Source organism: Pinus tabuliformis, chromosome 5_2 (assembly GCF_031772625.1).
Source record: "Pinus tabuliformis cultivar Carrire ecotype Pingquan chromosome 5_2, CPIR1, whole genome shotgun sequence".
Classification (NCBI taxonomy): domain Eukaryota; kingdom Viridiplantae; phylum Streptophyta; class Pinopsida; order Pinales; family Pinaceae; genus Pinus; species Pinus tabuliformis.
In genome coordinates this window covers 163,263,586-163,284,059 of record NC_142306.1, presented here as the reverse complement: position 1 = coordinate 163,284,059, position 20,474 = coordinate 163,263,586, and the positions used below count along the sequence as shown (strand labels likewise).

Sequence of the window (20,474 nt, the reverse complement as noted above, 5' to 3'; positions counted from 1 at the left end):
AACAACAATAATCGGCGATTAGCGTTGGGATTTATCGGCGATTGGTGTCAGGAGGTTTGAAGATCAGAAGAGTGACGTGGCAAGAAACGGACATGACAAGAATTATAAACGCGGGTCTACAAGATTTGAAATCTGTTTATGTGTGCGGAGCGGGTTTTTCCCTGATTATTCCTTTGTAATTTGATTAATGTATGGCCACGGGTTTTAATGAAATCCTTATATATATATATATATATATATATATATATATATATATATATATAGATATATATGCGTTTTGATAGTCGCATATCGGGAATAAAGGAGTGATGAGGCATATGAGGGCCGTAAAGGAGCCGATAGCAATTGCGATGAGGTTAAACCTCGGGAAGTGTGCTGAAGTGTACGAAAGGTTGAAAAAGTATGTTTGTGCGACAATTCCTTTTGTAATTGAATTATAAAGGAATTAAGCGATGATGGAGGATTGTGAAGGGTTTTAAGTGTTAAAACCATATGTGATCAATAGTAAGAAGGAAGACTAATATATATGGGTTATAAAGGTTTGAGGACGGTTTAAAGTCCCGATAGGAGGTCTGGCAAGCTGATTGGTTTTGAAAGGAAAGGAACTGTGATTCAAAGGGCCTTGATCATTTATGGTCTGAAGATTTAACTCCATTGTAGAGTTAAATACCTGGGACAGTTGTGGATGCATTGCTTCTAATGCATACTGTGGGTATATGCTCGGTAACCCTGGCATTAGTTTGCTAAGTATGGTTATATGCTAGGAGGACCCCTGCATCACTACCCCCCTATAAGATTTCGGCCTGTTTCCTGTAGTAAAACAGGGCATCCTGTAGTAGAGCTAAGACATCCTGTAGTACTACAGGAAACCATGTAGCAACTTGTTTTAATCCCAACTTGAGCAGAAATGGTCATCTAAGCTTAGGTTAGGCCTCCACTTGGATTCCATACCCTGAACACCAATGCAGACCTATTTCTCCATACCTCTCTCCCTTGCCAAAGAACAAATTGGTTAAATTATCATTTGCATTCATAAAATTGAAAATAAAAAAGGATTTTCTACAATTTCTAGTTAGCACATGCATGCAATAGTCACAGTAGTTTTAAGATAATTTCCATGCTTATTTAGTCTAGATAACTAGATGTTAGATGCAAGGTTAAGTTAGGTCTCTTTTGAAAGCAATATGTGTAGATGCTTAGCTAGATGATTTCATGTCACTTTATAGCATTTTCCAATTCAACACTTTCATTTCCTAGAGTAGGCAACATTTCCTTTATGTAGTAAGAATAGTTTTCCCTTTGCTATTTGGTATTCAGACTCCTTCTAGTTAATAGAATATTGGTTTGAAAAACCCTAGTGGTCTATCACCCCAGTTGAAAAGTGACAAGAGTAGACCATTTCATCTACTGTGTATACAACACTGTCACCTCCAAGTTTGTACGAACCCCAAGTTGTTGAAGTAAAGTTGGTATCCCTAGGAGTTACAACATCCTTGCTGTAATACTGGAGCTCATCAATTTTTGGGGTCATTGTCAGGGAGGTGTCTAAGTAGACATGATTTATGCTTTACTTTTTTTTGCATCCAACAGACAGTCACAATCTCTACTTTCTTTCCAATTCTGCAAGTAGTTCCATTCAACAAATAGTTGCAATATTTTCTTTCTTTCCAATTTTGCAAGTAGTTCCATTTAGTAAATAGTTGCAAATCTTTGCTTTCTTTCCATTCTACAAGTAATTTAAAAAAAAAAACCCTGAAAAAATAAAAACCAAATTCCTTTCATGCCTCGTAGGAGTAGAGACAACTTAGAAATATTTTTCCAAATACCCCCACCTCATCTAACAACCAACCGTCCCTCTTATTCAGTGGTTGTGAGATAGAGGACCCATTAAGTGAAAAATTAGATATCTTTGAAGCGCCTATTAGGGAGTAAGAAGAAGAGACCATTCCACCAACCTACACCATGACTAAAATTATAAATGGGATTGAAAATAGAGAAGGAGCTAAAAATAGAGTTGAGGCTGATTTTCCCATTAAAGAAACTAATGGAGATGATATGATGAAAAAAATAAGCCCCTCTGCCCTTCCTTACTTCCATGGCTTAACCTCAGAGGATCTGGATACCTTTTTGTTTGAGTTTTCTGTCATATGAAGAACTTATGATTATACCTCTGATGACCAAAAGTTGAAATTGTTTCCATCCACCCTCAAAGATGCAACCTTACGCTGGTTCATGAGCTTACCTCGGGACAACATCACCACCTGGGCTCAAATGCAACAAGCCTTCATCAATAAGTACAGGGATTATTACAGGTTCAAATGTACCAAAGAGGAAAGTTTTAGAATGACCTTGGTACATCATGAGTCCTTGGAAGATTATGAGGAAAGGTTCCAACTCAGCTACAAAAGGGCCAGATGCACCCTCGATCCTGAATCACTTAAACTAGTCCTTATTAGAGGGATCAGGGAAGATATCCTAGAAACCCTAAACCTGCTATTAGGAGGGGACATCTATCAGTTACCCTATGATGATATCAAGACAATTTTCACTACAACAAAACCAACGATTTGCGCCAGATTTAGCGCCAGATTTTAGTGCATTTTTTTTGTAATTGTGATGAGCAACCTGGCGCTAAATCTGGCTCTATTGTACAATTTTTAAAGCGTCCTTTTTTGCACCTGATTTTGCATCCTTTTTCACGCTAGATTTTGCATCATTTTTTACACCAAACTATGCATCATTTTTTGCGTCAAATTTTGAACCAAGATTTGCATCTTATTTTATGACAGGTTTTGCTTCTAGTTTTGTGTCATTTTTTGCATCTATTTTTCATTCTCTTTTGCTTCCTATTTTGTGTCATTCTTTGCTTCCATTTTTGCACCATCATTTGCATCAAGTTTACACTGTATTTTGAATCCAATTTAACGTCTTTTTATGCATCTATTTTGTGTCAGTTTTTGCATCTAGTCTTACGCCAGGTTTTGTATCTAGTCTTACACTAGTTTTTGCTTCTATTTTTGCACCAGCTTTGGTGCCTATCTTTGCACCATGTGTTGAATTTGATTTAGCACCAAATTTTGCTCCCATTTTTGTGCCCATTTTTGCATCTTTTTTTGGACCATTTTTTACATCCACATTTACGTTTGATTTGTCTCCATTTTTCCCATCTCATTTTGCACCATATTTTGCGTCATTTGTTTCATCCAATTTTGCATCATTTTTAACACCATCTCTTGCATCTAATGTTACATCATTTTGAGCATCCAAATTTGCATCTTATGTTGAGTCATGTGTTGTGTCCACCTTTGCATCTTATTTTGTGTCTAATGGTACATTCAATTTAGAGCCATTTTTTACGTCTACTTTTGTATTTGTTTTTGCACCAAGTTTTGCATCCAATTTTAAGCTATTTTATGCCCCTTTTTGCACCATTTTTTTGTGTCTACTTGTGTCGAATGTTGCACCATTATTTACACCGACTTTTTCATCCAATTTTGCATTTTTTTGGTGTCTAGTTTTACATCGTTTTCACCATCCAAATTTGCATCTTTTTTTGCCTCATTTTGTGTCCACATTTGCATATAATTTTGTGTCTGAGTTCGAGCCTAAATTTGCATGTGATTAGGAATCATTTTTTACATCCAATATGACATCCTTGGTTTCACCTTTTTCAGCCCCATTTTGCATCTTGTTTTATGTCTTTTCTTACATCTTTTTTTTTCCTTTTTTGCACCCAAGTTTGCATCCCAAATTTACACCATTATTTGCATCATCATTTGGCATATTAATTTGTAACGTTTTTTGCTTCTTTTTAACGCTCAACTTTGCATCTTATTTTACATCTAGTTGTTGTCTTTTTTTGCATCTAATTTGGTGCCCATTTATGTGTCCTTGTTTTTGCCCAATTTGATATCCTTTTGTATGCCATGTTTTGTTCCCTTCTTTGTGTCAACTATTGCACAATTTTTCACTTCTAATTTAAAACACTTTGTATGTCAATTGTTTGCATTTTGTATTAATTCCTAGTTTAACATCCAATTTTACTTTCAATTTTGCATCCATGGTTACATCCGCATTTGACTTCTTATATAGAGTATATTTTTCTTTACATATATGACCCCCTTTATAGATTCATAGTGAAATATATGATAGTTTCTAAATATCATTAAAGCAGATATCACAATTCAAAATCATTTGTAAAGAAATTTAAGAGAAATTGACAACGTCCATCCAAAAAAATAACAATGTGTCATTAACAATTTTCAAAACATGTATAAAATAGCAACATAATACTAATAAAATCAGTATTATTTTTAATCAAAACAAGTAAAATTCAAATATGATTAACAAATCAAAATATTTCATGAATATCGTTATTCTACGATAAATTAACAACATACATAAATCAAACTCATCGTATGATTACAAAATCAAAATGTCTCATTGATATAGGGTAAATTCACAACACCCATCTAAACATAGCAATGTCATTCTACACAATAATTTCTTCATAAAAAACAATGCATGTGCATGCCTAGCTACCACCACCAATATCATCCTCATGATCATCTTGACCATCCTCATTACTCTGATACACATCATCACCAACACCGCAACTATCATCATCATCTCCTCCTTCACCACCATCATCCCCATCCTCATCCTCATCATCTCCTGATATATGTTGAACATAATTTGGATCATCGTCTTGGCAATCATTACCTATAGCATTCTGACAAAAAAAATCAATATTACATGTTAGTATTAATTACATAACACAACGCAAGTTTTTGTTATACAATGTTAACCATAAAATGAGGTAAGATATAATATCTAATAGTACTAAAAAATAAAATGAAAATATGGTTTAAAAGTATATTGGAAATCCAACTAAGATTACATACCATAGAGTCCATCGAAACAACAAATTCAACCCATCTCTTTTGCTGCAGCACCTCTTTTTCCAAATGATTTGGAGGTCTTCCATATTTTAGTTCCTATCAATCAGTAAATAGGGAGAAATTAGATAACAATGACTTTCTTCTAGTACAAAATTTATTAAAAAAATATCACATGTTTAATATACTTACAAAGGTTGTTATCAGTGCTTTTAAACCTTTCTGGCCACTACGATGAGTGACTTTTGTCTTGGTTAACCTCGCCTTGGATGCCTTGTCCTTAAACATAAACCAATTCAATTTATTTTCACACAAATACATGTCTAAGATACTTATAAGTATTAATACATTCTAAATAATGTTTAATGAAAAATTCAATACCTGAATGCTCTCATTGTCGGCTTTTCTTTGTGCATCCAACTTCTCATATGATTTTACAAGTTCTTTCCATACTTTAAAAGGTATGTCAATAGGTCTTTGTTTCAGTCTTTGATCTTGAGGCATTTTTTAAATTTTTCTTGTTTGGTTAAAAATTTTGGTTAAAAAAAACCGAACAAGTAATTCACATCAATGGCATGGGGACTCTCTGGATATGTGTAAAAAAATGGCTATAAAGAAAACATCCAAAAAACATATGAGCTCTCCCTTTGATGGTCACTTGGGGCATATGGCTGGAAAGGAACAACTCCATTTTCGAAAATCAAGGACAATCCTTTCTCAAAGTCCTTCCTAATATTTGCTCCAAATGTCTTAAAATGAAAAACAAAATTCAAACGTCATCCTTAAACATCTCCCTTAATTATAACGTTGGACCATAAATTCTTCACTTTTATTGTTATCGGCTCTGGAATGAAATATGTGTGCACTAATGAAAAAACATTGAGTTTCATTTTTCATAATCACAAACAATGAAAAAAGAATCACACGTAACTAGCATCATTTTGGAAATTTTATATTTATTAAAAATCTTTAACATGTTTTCCTCCCATATCTCATAAAAAGGTGTGAAATTTTTTATATACTCTCCAATAAGCACTACAACAAAACCAGCGATTTGGAGGTTTTACACTAAGTTTTTCAACATCGAGCTTACTAGGGCTTGCACCACCAGGGTTATTAGTAAGAATCTCATGAGGTTTGCATAGCCATGATTATTAGAATCAAAATAGTAGGATTTGCACTAAAAAACAGTTCATAGAGCTTTCATGCTGGGGAGAAAATCACAAGTTCAACTTCTACAGTGCAGAGCACCGAGAGATCGTAAGCTTTCTTCAACAATCCACCTACGTTTCGAAAATGTAGCCTGCCTGCTGACAATGTTCTCAATCCTCTTCCTCTGCATCTTTCCCCTCCCTATTCTTGTATGTCCTCTTTCGTTTTTCCCTCCAAACAAACCCTCTCAAATTGAGAAAGCAGAACAACTCACTCGATGAGAATCCGAATCCAATTATCGCTTCTAAAAATAACCCAATACGATACCAGAAGTGATTACACAAAACCTGATTGACTCTTCATTTGTTTGGAAAAGAGCCAAGCATATACTTCTGACGAGGGTTTTCGTCTCAAGTCTGGCTCGCAGGACGTCGCTTAGTCAATTGCGAGAAAAGTTTTCCACCTGCCTGTCACATACGGTTTGTCACACTATATATTAAAATAAGGTTGATCATACTAACAATAAGGTTGTATAGTTTAAAAGGAGGGCTCTCCTGACTGCATTTGGTTGGTTTATAGAAAATATTGCTGGAATGTGTAATGTGAATGCTCTAACTGTTTTTTAAGCATTTGGAAGTATTAAAACCCCCTAGGATAATTAATGTAAGACCTGTTAATTAATGTGTAAATATGGCTATTGTCCTTGGGCTACCTTAGCTGTTTGTGTTTAGTGATCTGTGGTATTATGACTCCTCAAGTCACTATTAAACCATGAGAACCATGCCCAGGCAGACTAGTGTGACATTGTGGATGAGAACCAAAACTAGACTCCTATAACCTCCTTTTTCATCCTTTAAATTGCAGAATTAACTGACTGTTCTAGTAATCGTTCTTGAGCACCTGAAGATGTGCACCCTAAATAATAAGAATAATACCCTGTAACATATGAATAGTCCATCCTATGCATGTAGGATATGCACATGAGGTCCAATAAAATCACTAACCAGAATACCAGGTGTTATTAAAGCCTCTACAGGTTGATATATATGAATGTTACAGTGTGCAGGAGTATGATTCAATTCCATACGAAAATACAAAACATCTGATAGGATTTCCTTATACCTCATAGGCAAACAACCATTGTCCCTTCTATAGATGAGCAGAATAAGTGCTTGGTTCTCTACACTAAATAAAGACAAAGTATAGTACTTATTGCTGACAAAATAGGATTTAAATCGCGGTTCAATTGCTTGACATTCAGCTGGTCACAGAATTGTAGAGTGCATAATCATAAGTGATGTTGCGAGCCAGTAGAAGTGCTCTCCTACAAAAGCCTGATCTAGCATATCTCTTACCTTTATTTAGTTGGGATCAGCAAGGTAGTTTTGGGCTAGCATACTGATTTTCACATGAGTTAGTTGAGGCCAACAAGAAGACCTAAACCTGGTTAGGTACAGCTAGGTGATTTCTGTTGTAAAACTGTTTGTAATTTGTGACACTGAGAGAGGTATGCTCCCGTAACTGTGCTCCCTTATCATATCATTAGCCCTGCTTGGGTGTAACAGTCATGTAGGAATGTCTACGGCTGGGAGGTGAATCCATCCTTTGGCAACTTGTTTGACAGCCCTTGTCTTTTAAATGATAGGTATTGCGGTCCGGAGCCCATTTTGCATGCTGCTATGTAATTTATATTATGGTTAGAGATGAACTATATCAATGTGCTTAATTGTTTGAGATGTTATAATTGGAATGTAATAGTTGATTTACGCTTCTTATATTCTTTCATGGTTACTAGTCTAGAATTGCATTACTGTTCACGCAATTATTAAGTTGGAACTTGGCACCAAAGCTGCTTATGAGAGCTAAGATTTAGGTCTGTGTGCCAGTTGGGCTGCCAGACCTAGTTAAGTGAGTTTGGTTCTGTTATGAAAGCGAAGTTTTCATGAGCCCATTGTGATCTGGTTTTGAGAGTGCATTAGAGTTTGTCTATGTGAGAATCATTAGAAAGTTGTATGTGTATGTGTGTGAGAGCTCAATACGTTATAGAAGAAAGCGACAACTAGTGACTAAGACTTTAGTTGGTGTACGTCAGTCCAGACTGTTGGGTCGTAACCCTTCATAGTCACATGATCCAGAATGTTGGATCAACACGTTATATGTTGTCAGTCATTGTACCCAATGTGCTCAACCAATGAAGTCTATAAAACAAACACCTCAAAATGGCTAACCATAGCATCTTTCTGATTATGACATTCACCCTATATTTTGATCAACCAATTAGGATGCCTTCTATATCAAGCACAGTGTTGAAAAAATTGGCAGCGACAAAAAATCGGCAGAGGGTACAGAAAATATCTTCTCGGAAACATCGGCAAAAAAAATTGGCAAAAATTGGCAAACTGCGGCTCGGATGGTACCGATGAAAAACCAATGATACCAATTTCATATCCCATGACGTTATTCAAGTTTCGATTGGACTCATGTAACAAATATGGGTGTTCCTGACAATCAGAGAACCTAGGACTGCATGGCCTTGGCAAGCTCAAGATTAGCATGACATCTCCCCCTAAACACAGGGATAAGCGAAGGATGACCTTCTAATTGTTGGTTGGAAAAATGATCCAGCAGCAGTAGATGCACCGAATAAAATTGTGTCTATAAATGTTAAAAGCCATATACTGCAGCAACTACTTGTAACAAATTAACGCATCAAATAAGGAAGATATTAGGCCATAGAGCAACATCATTGAAATTGTAACACCACCCAACAGCCCAACATGGTCTCAATGGGTGACGCAGATATATAATCTCCTTAAACTATGGATTCTAACTACATCATAGAGGAAGTTATTAGTTTGGTGCAAAAATCGGTAGGGGTCATCAACTCGGAAAGCTCAGGAGAAAATTAGCAAAAACTGGGAAATCATAAACTCGGAAAACCCAGGATAAATCAAAGAGTTTTGCAACTCAGTGAAAAGTTAAAACATTGTACTGTATGCCAATAGACCAACATGATCTGAATGCTGGATATATATACAGTTTACCTCAAAGAACTAAGGAATATAATGACAGAGAAGCCAGATCTCCAAATAACTTATGTTCCCCAAATTTCCACTCAAATCAAGAACTTATACAGCATGAAAATAACATAGTTTAAACTTTGACCTTAAGGTCTTGAGATTCTATGAACTATTTTATTAGCTTCAGTAACTCGTTGAGCTTCTCAGATGTAAGTACCTGCTGGAGAGAGCTGTTCTTAGTTATAGTGTAGTGGACTATCAGATTTCCAAAACTACTAATAAAATAGAGCTGGTACAGACACATGGAAAGCCAAAATATAAGGATGTACCTGATATTGACTCCTCCATTGAAAGCATAGCGTACGACATTGTCACGAACCCACATGTCAGCAGCTTCAGAAGACGAACTGAGAGTTTCCAGCAAGTCATTAGTAATGCCGACCATGACTTGAATATCAGAGCCGATCAGAGCCTCCAAGACCTTGGGATCTGCATCAAAGAGCTTCACTTTCATAATGTGATTGGCCTGTAGCAGCTTCACAACAATAGAGGGAGCCAGTCTTTGTGATGACAGAATTCCCCAGTTCACACCAATGTCACCCAACACACCAAAGCTGGATGCCCAGATTATCCATGTGAATGATACCAGTGTTCTTGCATTGTAATAAAACATCTTCATATGCTCTGTATGCCACAATGTCAATGTGCAAACTGCATTTCATGCTGTCTGTGAGGAAGACAGGGTATATGCTATAGCGTAAGATGTTTGGAGAGACCCACATTGCTGTGAATATCAGGTATGATATCCCCATCTGAATGAAACTGACCCACAAGCTTCCATTGGGACTTGGGCATGGTTCACTGTGACCCACAATAAGCATAGTTTTATTACGTTCTATGATTGAAGGTGAAACTTTACAAACTTCCATGGGATCTGGAAATAGTTTTTAAAATGACACACTAACCATAGATTTATTATTTTTTAACTGTATGATTTAAGGTGATACTTTACACGAGGAACTACATCTGTTCATCAATTTGTCAAGAAGCATGGCCTACAATTCAATTGCTCTAAGCCTATCACTTCTTCAAAGACATTGAAAAAAGGATGGCCTATAGTTCAACAAAATATAAAAAGACTCGTCAAAATACAAAACCCCCAATGATAACAAATAAACCATCAAATGCATCCCCGAAAAAATCTTCATCGACAACCTATCAACATAGGAAAACAATTATTACAGACCATAATGAGATCAAAAAACAAAAATCGGGATAAAAAATCTAGAAATGTTATTATATAATTTATTAAGCGGTTTTGGAGGGATCTGAGTTGTGCAATATTAATTTGAACTTTACCCAATAAGGCTAAGGTCGTGATTTTTGAGTCCTATGTCTTAATCAAAAGGTCAAACGATAAATACTAGCCGTTGCAAAGGACCGTTAGAGTTCATATTCAAATCTCGATCTACATTTCCACCTCTTTTTCCTGGGCTCTGTTTTTTTTCTCCTTTTTAATTAAAAATTCCATTCTCAGGGTAAATGACTTGTATTCCTCTAACACTTGTGACAGAAATGAAATTACAACAAGATGCTTCCACCCAACAGTCCGAGCTCGCAGATTGCAAAACCTTAAACCAGAAAGACACCTCACAGCAATGCGTTTGTCTACCAAAGAAGTCTGCCATGGGCCAACAAGAGCAGATCTCGGACGTTACAGAGAGAATTGAAGAAGAAACCATGGGGAAGAGTCCTGAGATTGTGGAAGTTACAGAGGGCGAGGACGAGGTTGTTGAGAAAACAGAGGTTTCAGAAGTGATTGATCTTCAAACAAGGGGCAATGAGAATATCAGAGGAGGAGGAGCAGCAAGAGGATTTATGAGTGCCCGCGCTGTGCTTTTGAATGAGTCTCGAGAGAATATTCTTAGCCCTGGCTTCAGGTCGGTGGCTGCAATGGCCGGATGGGACGATGAGGCACTCTTATTGGCGAGTTTCGAAGAAGGGTCCTCCTCTCTGGGAAATTTGAACTTGGAATCTCTGGTTGTCGAGGATTTGCCTGTTAGGGAATCACGGCAAAGGAAGCGAGAGGCCCGAACCCCTGCTCTGGCTAAAACACCAGCGAGCGCTGGAAGAAGGTAATGATGAGCAGCTCTCTATTGATTTTAATTTTGAAAGAGTTAATCCCAGGGCTTAAAAAGTAGTTCTGTTGCTTATTAAACATCATGTTTTTAAAAAAAATGGTTTACACACCTTCACCTGACACCCTACCCTTGGATGAAGGCGTGTATTTGTGTAGATAAATGCACATGGTTGCTTGGGTGGTCCACCCTCTCCTAGGTTAAGGTGTGCATTTGAGTACAAAACTTCACACTATGTCTTGAGAGTTCTGCGCCTGTGCCTCATTGAGATGAGGCTAGAAGGCCTCATTGAGATGAGTCTAAAAGGCCTCATTGAGATGAGTCTAAAAGGGTAGGTGTCCCATGTATCATCATGGGTATGTCTTTGGATATCTTGGTCTTTGCTAAGCCTTAAATTTCTTAACTTATGCTAGATTATAAGTTGTAGTTGCCAGTAGGGGTTTACAGTGAAAACCACTTCAATGACTCCCACTACATATCCTTTTGCTGCTAAAAAAATCATTTGTCATGGTTGAATGTCTCCAAATTTCCTTCAGAGCAGTCCTGGTGATCATTTTATTTTGCAGTATGAAATTGATGTTGGTGCTGATAAATTCAGCTTTGGTTCTTTTTTTCAGGCACCGAAGGGCAAGGAGGCAAAGTAAAGATATTGATCCCATCAACCTGCATCGTGTTGGAGCTCTCAGCCTGGAGGATGATCCATTCTCTCAAAGCAATGAACCTAATCCAGTCTCTCAAACAAATGAACCTAATCCTATTCTTCAGGCACAACTTGTGCAAGGTAAACATTTGATTTTGAACTCTCTAAGTTGAGGGCTCTAACATTAAGTCATGCTTAGTAAGTATTCATGTTCTCACTGGGGTTTGGGAGATTTGCACCAATATCTTATGAGTTTCCGGTCACCATTGTTTATAGATTCTGCATTTCATTACTCCAAGCCAAACTTTTCATAACAATACAAAATGAAATCAAGTAGTTGTTTTCTTTTTTCCTTTTTAATTGCATCTTATATTCATTACTAAACAGTGGGAAATACACCAGAATCACGCATCATTCCTAAAGCTTAGGTCTATAGATTCTACCCCATGGTAAATAGCAAAGTTAACCTCGATCTTAAGAGAATGTGCGTATTTTCCCAAAATTCTCATTTTGGCAGAATATATATACTTCTGAAAATCCTCATTCTGGCAGAAAACAGTGTGGTCAAATCTGATTTAAAAACTGCAATCTCATCGAAGTGAAAGGAATTGGCATCCTCATCAAATGTGGTACAACATCGCCCTTTCCACATAAAGGAAAAGGCTTTTCAATCTTATGGCATTCCAGATTCTTCTTCTATACTGTCAGACCATCCACCCTTGCCAAGAATATCCCCTTTCCAATGAAAGAGATCAACAAAAAGTTTTGTGAACTGAGCAACGATCCAATCCCAAAAGGCTCAGGCAACTTTGCATGCCCAACACAGATATTTAATTGCCTCCTATGCTATGACAAAATTACACAATAGTCATTCATTAGGCCTTAGTTATGTAATCAACATTTCAATAATTGGTTGTTATATAGCACCAAACAATCCAACACTCTGATCTTCAAGGAAGATAAGGATTCCAGTTATTTTGAGACTGCTCAAGTGACCTGTTTTCCTTGTTTTTTGATGGAGTGGCGAATTGCCCTATGTCTTTTTATCAAGATATTTATACATCAAGCCTTGTCAGTATTCCAGCAACCAAGTAGTTTTGATGTAGCATATTTCCCCACATCTTATGACCAATACATTGACACATCAAGCCAGGGACTGAGGAGACTTCCACCAAAGGCTTAACTGTTTATAGGTTTGATCTTCCCATATCAATCCAGGGACAAATGACTTGCACCAAAAGTTCGACTGTTTATAGGTTTTAAGTCCATTCTTTGCGTTACGATCAATCTTTGGCTTTTGGAGAGTTTGAATCCAACACTCTAAGGAGAAAATAACAACTTAAGCTATTGGGCTGCATAGATATTGGGCTGCTAAAACCTAGGACTTGCCCAATACCTCCATACGATGCAGAGTACTGTCACTGGAAAACTGATATACGAAGGTATAGGTATTTTTACTTGCTCAATACCTCCACAAAATGCACAGTTCTGCCACTTTAGAGTCTATCACAAGGGAGCTTTGCAATTTTTTGTCCAAAATTGAGTTCAAATATTTATGTACAACACAAGCATGTACTACAAGGCCATAAGCATTGATGATAAGAAGAAACTTGTTTTAATGTTTGGTTAATCTTTGACTGATATAGAACTTTGGCCTTGACAGGGAATGCGATACCAGATGAGTCTTCTACAGATGCTACAACACATAATGAGAAAAAGAATAGTCCCTTAAAGCTACAAGGCGACAATCCCAAAATTAAACCTAGGCTAGCTAAAAGCAAGGAAAGATCTCCTAGACCTGCCGAATCTAGTCCATATGGAAGTGAGAAGGGACTTTCCAACCCTAGTTGTTTGGAGCAATTGAAAGAAGAGCTTTCTTGTGCGGTAATTTAACTATGATTATTGTTATGTAATAACTACATATGGAACTTTTTTGATAGAAAGCTATAGTTGAGGTGAAAAGGGAGTGCTGTACTTGTTTTGTTATTCAACGAAAAGGAGTTTCATAACTCGATTGTGTACCTTAGTCTGGGATAATGGTACATTTGTTTTCAGAACTGGTATGAATTCTTTCTTTTATGCTTACTGTCATTGATAAGAATCCATCTTCTTGCAGGTTTGTCTTGATATCTGTTTCGAACCCTCCTCCACATCTTGTGGCCATAGGTAATTTTTTACTGCTAAAAAAACTCCAGCAGTCCCACCATGCAAGAAAATTTCTACTAAACTGTGTAAATTTATCTCTACTGAATTGTGTATATTAGAGCTGCTCTCAAATTTGTCTACCGAAACTTCTATGCAGTTTCTGTAAGATGTGCTTGCAAGATGCAATCGAGAAATGTGGTCCACGGTGCCCTAAATGCCGCCAGCAATTGAGGTCAGTCCAGGAAAAATTGAAGCTTGAGCAAATTTTATATTGTCAGCCATAAAGACTTTGAGACTTTTATATAGCAATTGCAAATCTTGAGTTTGGTTGATATTTATATAGGGAAGTTTACCACAAACCACTCCCCTGCCAATTGAAGCCCACAAGGGTTTAGAATTTCAAATCATGACGTATTTTTAGTGTATCTAAAATATTGGTTGTCATTGCAGGGGGGACTTTCAGAATTGTCAGATCAACACTGTACTTTGGAACACAGTTCAGCTTCTCTTCCCTAAAGAAGTTGCTGGGAAGATTAAGGAAAAGAATGAGAAAGAAGCAGCCTCGAAGCATCGACAAAAGAAAGAAAACTCAAACTCCTATATCAGTCAAGCTAACAGAGGGGCTAGGAACAATGGTGTCAGTTGGCAAGGTCACTCAACTCGGTCTATTGGACTGGCAAGGCCCACATCTTATGCAAACTTCAGGAGAGCCTTCCAATCTTCAACAGAAGATACCCAAATAAGGCATATTTTAGTTCCAAGCGATGAAGAAATAGGACAGGAAGTAACCATTGTTGCAAATCTACAACAGGGAACGATGGGAACAAATGAACGAGCAGTTAGAAGGCAAGAGAGGCGTGGAAGAAACAACTATAAAGACATTGAAAAAAGGATGGCCTATAGTTCAACAAAATATAAAAAGATTCGTCAAAATACAAAACCCCCAATGGTAACAAATAAACCATCAAATGCATCCCCGAAAAAATCTTCATCGACAGACTATCAACATAGGAAAACAATTATTACAGACCATAATGAGATCAAAAAATGCTGATCAAAATATCAAAGGGACATCAAAACAACAAGAAACTCACAAAATACACAGAAAAGCAAAACCCTAATTACCCGATAAAACAAACCATAGCCCGTTAAATGCATCTACCATAGAGTTTCTTTAGCACCCCATTGAAATGACAAATCCGATCATCATCAACAGGCGAACAAAACATCAAGAACCCGATAAAAACAGATCTTACTAAAAAGGAGAAAAATTAGAAGTAAATAACTGCCCAAATGCATCTTCCTTATAGTCAAGGTCCCATTTATGTGCACAGGAAAAGGGACACCGAAGAGGCCATGAAAACAACTTTCAACTGAGAAAACAAAATCATGAAATAGCCATGGATTAAGAAATTTACATGTCAAGAAGGACATCCTCCTCTTCTTCGCCCGTGGTGACAGTAACCTCCTCAAGCTTAACAATGGGTGCAACCTGAGCTCCAATGTCCTCTTCCTTTCCGGCATCATCCTCGTTCTCTCTCGAATCGTCATCTACTGCCCGTGTAAGAACAGGATCCTCCTGAGTTCCAACCATCCCAATACCATATAGTGCACAGAGGGAGGGCTCGAATGAAATCGATGGATCCAAAATATGCTAGAAACTCACCCAATATCAGACACGAATGCGAAACCCCGAGGATTTTGGACAAAGGCTTTAACTGTGCAAAAATGCTTTGAAGGCAAAGGGCAAAGAGGTCGACGGAGAGAAAACACTCTATATAAGGGTTTTTGAGGTCGATGGAGAGAAAACACTCTATATAAGGGTTTTGAAGAGGGAAGGCCAGTAGCTCTTAAAGATTGAGAGTAAAAGTAGCATCGTTAAAGATAATATAATAAATTATTACAGGGATGGTTGGGGGTTTCAAAGGGAGAGAAGGCCATGGAATAACCCCTAAATCATCTCCAACCTAAGAGACCTACTTCATTCATGTTGTCATGTTGGGACCAGAGGTTGTTGTGCGTTTTTTATTTTCGCAATTTTGAACTCTTTCCTCGGTGATATATTATTGTGTTTATTGTAATAATAATGGGATGGGGTTGAGGGGTTTGTAAATGAGATAAATATGGAAAAGTAATTAGAAATATTGGTTTTAAATTATTATAATAAGTATTGTTGTGGTTGATCCATGATAAGTTGTAGGGTAGTTGGTTTGTATGGGGTTTAGTTGTTACGAGGTCTTAAGTTCAAATGTCATGGGGAGGGGTTGAGAATGGAAGTCATTTTGGGGGCATCAAAACTATTCTAAGGGGCATATTCCACTTAGCTTTACACAATCCTCGATGTTGAGGATGAAAATAATATGAATATGCCAAGCTCACTCTACAGCCTAGTATGGTTACAGCCATGTTTGTCCATCATTCCAAGGGGCATCTTCCACTGAGCTTTACACAATCCTCAATGTTGAGGATGAAAATAATATGAATATGCCAAGCTCACTCTACAGCCTAGTATGGTTACAGCGATGTTTGTCCATCATCAAAGTTGAAATTTTGCTAGTGTCGGCCAAAATAAATTAAAAAAAAAAAAAAAAAAAAAAAAAAAATACAAAACATTTAAATAATGTTTGCTCATAAAAAATAATTGCCAATGAAGAAATTGGATCCCTCTCCGCTCATATTATATCTATATTTAAGATGGGTCTATGCTAGTGGATAACACAAAAATCACAAAGTGAAGAAGAGTTTAAATCAAGTCAAAGCAAAACTTTGGGACTAGCGCAATTCATCTAACTTCTATTGAAATGCGGTATTTATACGTGTAATGTGATATATATATATATATATATATATATATATATATATATATATCTATATATATATATATATATATATATATATATATATATATATAGTGTAATTGCTATTATGTTGTTAAATGGTTGTTTAATTAATGTTGGTTATTCGATGGCAAGATGGTTTTGTAACTCTTAATGATGTAATTGTTCATCTTCTTGGTTGTAGTGTGCCATGTTGTTGACATACAAATATTGTAATGGAGCCAAAAGAAAATGACAGTAAAGCATAGTTGGAAGTTATAAGTTTATCCTCCTGGAAAAGCAAAATTGTGGAGTTAAGGAACCACTTCTAGGAAATCAATTTCCATCACATCCATAGGGAGCTAAATACAACTGTAGATTCTCCTAAAAAAGAATTATTTGTCTGGAGACAGGTTACATATATTATGATGAATTAGTTGGCAACCCAGTTCAAAGTTCTCATTCGATGCCCATATACTAATATGGATCAGCTTTAAGTCAAATTTTCAATTAGTTATCAACTAGCTTACTATAAATTTCAAGTGAGTCTACATTCAACTTTCAATTAGCCTCAAATACAATGTCTTTCTTTTTCTCTTGACAGGGGCCTCTTCATGGTTGTATAATACACTTTCGGGAATTTTTTGTTACAGGCTAATGTCATTTCTAGTCACTGTCTTCATTTTTCTCATAGTAGGGCCCTCTTCGTGGTTGTATAATACACTTTCTACAATTTTTGGTTGCATGCTATTGTCATTTCTAGTCAGTCTTATAATTTGCAGAAGAATTTTTTTTTGTAAAACCCTGGTTTTACAACAACTTCTTTTTCTCTTCTTCTGGGTCGTGATGCCTTGTCTTCTGGCAACCCATTGTAATGACAGAAGTTACAATCTTTTTGTCAATGTTTGTGCTTTTTTTCTTCCTCGTGAATAACAAAAGGGTCCTTTTTTTCTATAGTAATAAGAAGAAGAAGAATAAGAAGAAAGATATTGTAATGGTTATGTCATGGTTGGCATTCCTAAATATAAGCAGATATAGGATAAGCATGCATGCATATTAGAACTTGGTGCGCATGGATGGAATTCAATGTGCCAAATGATGTAGATGTCTCACAAGCATGGGGTATGACATTTCAACCCTAGTTATCAATAGTGATGAGAGGCCACCAAGGACAATACCCCTTGGACCCTATGATAAGTGTTGCACATTTTGGTGTTAGGAGTGGAAGGGTAAGCTTGGTTCGAGGAGGTTGGTTATGGGATGTTTTTTGGTGCACATGAGGTTGTGCATCAACTACCATGGCTACACTTGAATTAGTGGGTCTTTACAAAAATAAAGTGGGAGAGTTAACTTTTGTGAACAAAAGTAGCCTATGGGTGATATTTGCATTGATCACTTGTGTTAGGAACCTTTTTAGGCAAGTTAACTAATACTTGGAAGGTGTGAACCATGTAATTGAAATAATTCAATAGTGTCCTCCTTCCTTCAAATGAAGCAACAAAGCCAAGAACGTGACTATCAAATAAATATTAGCCCCCTATTGAGCCCTTGTTGCACATTTACAAATTGCTCAGACATTGATGTCATGGTGTTTCACACTAAGTATATCTAAGATTACATGTGATAGTATATGCCTCATTTTAGTACTAACAACTTCATTAGTTTTGTTCTTATATATTACATAATTTTTTTATTTGTGGTTGTTATGTATGTGATGTTTATAATAATTACAAAACTAACTATGTGAAAGCATCCCTAACATAAATTTTCATTTGGCACTAATAATATTTTCCTTACAACCCCCTTCCTTCATTGGCGGTGGGAAGGAAGCTGATCCTTCCTCCCCCCCACACCCCCCTTCCTTCCTTTGGAAAGAGAGGTAAGAGCAAGAGTTGGAAAGATGCCGGAAAGAATGCCTACCTTTGGTAGTTGTGTTGTCGTATCGAGAGAAAGAAAGTCAGTTACCTGTCGTCCTCCCTTCGGTAGATGAATGCCTACCTTTGGTAGTTACCTTCGGTAGGAGAGAAAGAAAGTCGGTTACCTACGCTTCGCTTCGGTTGCCGTATCGAGAGAAAGAAAGTCGGTTAGCTACACTTTGCTTCGGTCCGGTAGGAGAGAAAGTCGGTATGAGTACTTTGGGTGTTGTTGGTTGTTCTTTTTTTTCGAACAACTGTTACTTGTTTGAAGAAAGAAGTCTATCTTACTCTGAAAGAGGTAAGGGGCGGCACCGCAGGAGAACGGAATGCTCTCCGGAGGAGCCATCAAAGGTACGAGTTCAAGAAAAAAGATAAGCGGTAAGCGATCATAGGGCGAGGATAGGGGAAGGCACGCTTGAGGGCCGTCTGGGCGAGGGTGGGGTACGGGTAGGGAGAGGGGGGAAAGGACAGGGGAATAAGAGAAAGGAGAAAAGAAAAAAGAATAAGCTTGAGGAAATAAGGGAAAGGAGAAAGCAATCGACATTAAATTCAACAACTAAAAAGAGGCTCTTTGAGCCATGGCTAGCTCTCAGAGAATTTCATTCTCTTCGAGCTCTATACATATTATACTCGTCTAGACATATGATACTCACATCTCTACGTTTCACTTCTTTACTCTCTTCTCTACCGAGATAAAGATCTAGATCTAGTATAACTTAGCCATTCCAATAGCCAATAGTCTTTAGTCCTATTAGGTACCCTTCTAATAGTCCCCTTGGCATAGTAGGTAGATATTGATTCCTTGCCCATGCATGAAGTTCCATAGCAAGAGATTAGACCCACTTCACCATTGACCTTAGCATATGGAAGGATATGGTTTCCATTAGCGGTGTCTCGCTTTTATGGATCTTTTTATCCATTTGCGTAGGCTTATCTCATAAAAGCTCACCTTTCTCTCCCATGAGGATTTTCCTCATAGAAGATTGCCTTTCTCTCCCGCACAACTTTTATGTTTTTCTCAATGGATATTTATCTCCAATCCATCCAACTTATCTAGAATTAAATCGAGAAGCTTTACACTGAAAGAATTATCCTTTCCCATTCACCAATGTGATTTGGCAAGAATCTCATGTCTTGGTGTCTCGCTTTTCCAAGTGATTAATTTATTAATAATGTATTTACTTTTTATATTACACATCATACCTAACTTTTCTCAGCTTAGGTTTGCAAAGTTTGACACACAAGGGAGGGGTGTTACATTTTAGATCCCTCTCTTTCCTTAATATCCCTCCAACTGCAGCTAGAGTTCTTAGATGACTGTAAGGAGGAAGCCCCTATTGGAAAGGGACAGACAGTTTGAAGGTGTCTATCTTGTTGGTAATTCCTATATCGAAAAGTTGTATTTTCATAGTCCAGGGGTTGGGAATACACAATTCCCATCCACTTGAGCTCAATTTTATCTCGCAAAACTTCATTGGGATCTACCTAAACACATATGCAAACATAGGTGAAAATGCCTTTCAAAAGTCTTTCCCTGTCTACTTTGACGAATCTTCCAATAAAATTGCCCACTTTTTCTAAGAGATCTAGATGGGTAAAGTGAATGGGAAAATTGGGAATCTTACCCATACTAGAGTAGTCATCGACAACATAGTGAGAGGATTGAATTTGGGAAACCATGGCTTCACTAGAAGACCAACTCATCCCCAAAACCATGGACCTTGGTCAAGGATTTTTTTCTTATCCTCA

The 20,474-nt window shown here is 37.1% G+C and overlaps 2 protein-coding genes across 5 annotated transcripts; one reads left to right on the top strand and one right to left on the bottom strand.

Moving 5' to 3' along the window:
• Positions 1-4,319: 4,319 nt before the first annotated feature.
• LOC149158043 (uncharacterized) lies at positions 4,320-15,833 on the bottom strand. Of its 4 annotated transcripts, none has more exons than XM_089436098.1 (4): positions 15,412-15,833; positions 5,091-9,931; positions 4,905-4,997; positions 4,320-4,732 (listed from the first exon to the last, which is right to left on the bottom strand). In XM_089436098.1, the coding sequence occupies exons 2-4, from the start codon at positions 5,217-5,219 to the stop codon at positions 4,535-4,537; spliced, it is 420 nt and encodes a 139-aa protein (XP_089292224.1). In that variant the 5' UTR covers positions 5,220-9,931; positions 15,412-15,833; the 3' UTR covers positions 4,320-4,534. The 4 variants fall into 4 exon arrangements, 2 of the variants coding, with proteins under 2 accessions (XP_089292224.1, XP_089292223.1); XR_016261655.1 differs by lacking the exon at positions 4,320-4,732 and having other exon boundaries at positions 4,949-4,997; positions 5,091-5,177; positions 9,400-9,931; positions 15,412-15,803; XR_016261654.1 differs by lacking the exons at positions 4,320-4,732; positions 4,905-4,997 and having other exon boundaries at positions 5,565-9,287; positions 9,400-9,931; positions 15,412-15,812.
• On the top strand, positions 12,530-15,403 carry LOC149158044 (uncharacterized). Its single transcript, XM_089436096.1, has 3 exons — positions 12,530-14,014; positions 14,151-14,225; positions 14,444-15,403. The coding sequence occupies exons 2-3, from the start codon at positions 14,161-14,163 to the stop codon at positions 15,045-15,047; spliced, it is 669 nt and encodes a 222-aa protein (XP_089292222.1). The 5' UTR covers positions 12,530-14,014; positions 14,151-14,160; the 3' UTR covers positions 15,048-15,403.
• Positions 15,834-20,474: the final 4,641 nt, after the last annotated feature.